We start from the raw sequence: 2,500 nt of genomic DNA, 5'->3' as shown, positions 1-2,500 counted from the left end.
CTTACAATACACTAGACTATTGTATTGGAGGGCTGCATCTTACAATACACTAGACTATTGTATTGGAGGGATGCATCTCACAATACACTAGACTATTGCATTGGAGTGATGCATCTCAATACACTAGACTATTGTATTGGAGGGATGCATCTCTCAATACACTAGACTGTTGTATTGGAGGGATGCATCTCACAATACACTAGACTATTGTATTGGAGGGATGCATCTCACAATACACTAGACTATTGTATTGGAGGGATGCGTTTCTCAATACATTAGACTATTGTATTGGAGGGATGCATTTCTTATTACTAAACTAAATACGTTGCTTGTTATAGCTGAAGTGAAAGAGAAGATTGCTGGTGGTCGTATGTATAAAATAGAATGGAACTTTAGTGATGACGACAAGATGCTCTCTCAAGTTTTGGATCTTCGTCATTTGTTTGGCAGTCTGACACAAGTTAGACCATTGAAGATGGGAGATCGTGTACTCACAACTTATAATCAAGGCAAGGAAGTGTGTGTGTGTGTGTGTGTGTGTGTGTGTGTGTGTGTGTGTGTGTGTGTGTGTGTGTGTGTTTTATTTGATGCATGTGACTATTTCACAGAATTTTTTAAGCATAAGAATTTAACAGTTTATTTTCAAACCCAACAGGACAGACATTTGTAGCAGGATGGGTGGCTGCTCGACCAAGTGAATCATCAGATCACGTGACCATCAACTTTTGCGATGGCATGAGGTCAACCCACTGTGACACTTTCACACATCACACAATACTAACTGTTGTCCAACTGTGTCTCTCTGTAGATCTACAGACATAGACGAATCATCTTGTTTCTGGTTATCTCAAGAATATTATGACGAAGCAGTTGAGTACTATAGAAGCAAACACTGAGCAGAATTATGAACATGTATAGCTAGGCGTATGCAACGTGTAATTAATTTGTCAAATTGTATGAGTTTTGCAGTTTTTAGAGATCGAAATTTACGTGGTTATTCTGTTACTGCAATTTGGATGTTCAAGTTAACAGCTACATAGTTACATAGATAGATAGATACATGGATGGATGGATAAACAGACAGACAAAAAGACACAGACACACAGACAAGAAGACAGACAGACAGACTGGAAGACAGACAGACAGACAGACAGACAGACAGACAGACAGGAAGACAGACAGACAGACAGGAAGACAGACAGACAGAAAACGGACAGACAGGAAGACAAACAGACAGACAGAAAAACGGACAGACATGAAGGCAAACAGACAGAAAAACTGACAGACAGGAAGACAAACAGACAGACAGAAAAACGGAAAGACAGGAAGACAGACAGACAGACAGAAAAACGGACAGACATAAGGACAAACAGACTTCTTGACCACAAACACGTATGTATGCTCAACACCTATCCAGAGCCGTCCAGAGCCGCATATATGTACGGCTCTGGAGCCGTCCCCAAAGGCTCGGAAACCCAGACCTTTACAGTCTTATCATGATATATCACGTGGTACGGTAAGGCGCGTGCGCAGCGACCAGAGTGAATTTTACCGACCTTATTCTCTACGTTCCAAGAAACGAGGAAAGAAAATTCGTTGAAACAGTTGCAACAGATGTTGATTCTGTCGTTTTGATTGTGAAGATGGAGTCGCAATGAACAGAAAATCAGTGAGCAGTACTTTTTAATTAATTAATTAATTAATTTCAAATGTTTAATTAATTAATTAAGTAATTTTTAAATGTTTAATTAATTAATTAAGTAATTTTAAAATGTTTAATTAATAAATTAATTAATTTTTAAATGTACGTAATGAGACGAGATAAAATTGGATTTCAAATGCCTTTTTACTTATTTCTGTTTACTTTATATTTTTGTTTGATATCAATTACTACACTAAATTTTGATATAAGTGTGTGTGTGCTTGGTATATAGAATTATTGTATAATTTAATGCACACAAATATGTGATGAAGATCTTCTATGCTAATTTGAGTAGAACAGATGCTTTTTTGGAGAATGCGGTGCTTGTGTGATTATTGCTGTATGACCAGATCATACAACACGTGCTTGTGGTCGTCTTCTATGGAAAGATAATCAGATGGATAGTAAAACGATTAGTTTTAGTACAAATACAGCAAATTTTAGGGCATTGATGTTGGATATGTATCAACATTCGGCCTCAGTCTGCGTGGGCTTGCAGGCGCATACCCAGGATTTCTCTGGGGGGTTTCCATATTAATATCAATAATATTGATCTGTTTATATTAATATCAATATTATTGATCTTAATCTGTTTTTATATCAATATCTAGATTAATATTGATATTAATGGTTTAATTGATATTTGATATTTACTCTCATCTTTGTCCGCTTCGGCTGACTGTCAATTCGAGCCTCCGCTCCGAGGGGTCCATCTTCAGCAGCTGTAGGCCCTGTTACAAACTGCGACAATGTCAACTGACGCTTCATTCCTGACTGGCACGTGTAGCAGTGAGAAGA

General features: G+C 37.6%; 1 protein-coding gene and 1 long non-coding RNA gene across 2 annotated transcripts in view; both read left to right on the top strand.

Moving 5' to 3' along the window:
* Positions 1 to 1,011, top strand: part of LOC134193201 (von Willebrand factor A domain-containing protein 3B-like) — a 19,294-nt gene extending 18,283 nt beyond the window's left edge. Inside the window, exons 34-36 of the mRNA XM_062662011.1 lie at positions 339 to 509; positions 656 to 740; positions 809 to 1,011. Coding sequence (XP_062517995.1) covers positions 339 to 509; positions 656 to 740; positions 809 to 896 — 344 coding nt within the window. The 3' untranslated portion in view covers positions 897 to 1,011. The remainder of the gene's footprint in view (positions 1 to 338; positions 510 to 655; positions 741 to 808) is intronic.
* Positions 1,012 to 1,537: 526 nt separating this feature from the next.
* Positions 1,538 to 2,500, top strand: part of LOC134192786 (uncharacterized) — a 2,333-nt gene continuing 1,370 nt past the window's right edge. Inside the window, exon 1 of the long non-coding RNA XR_009971980.1 lies at positions 1,538 to 1,669. This is a non-coding gene — a long non-coding RNA (uncharacterized LOC134192786). The remainder of the gene's footprint in view (positions 1,670 to 2,500) is intronic.

The sequence above is a fragment of the Corticium candelabrum genome, chromosome 17, assembly GCF_963422355.1.
Source record: "Corticium candelabrum chromosome 17, ooCorCand1.1, whole genome shotgun sequence".
NCBI classification, from domain to species: Eukaryota; Metazoa; Porifera; class Homoscleromorpha; order Homosclerophorida; family Plakinidae; genus Corticium; species Corticium candelabrum.
Note: the sequence above shows the minus strand (reverse complement) of the source record. Positions and strands in the feature narration are given on the sequence as shown.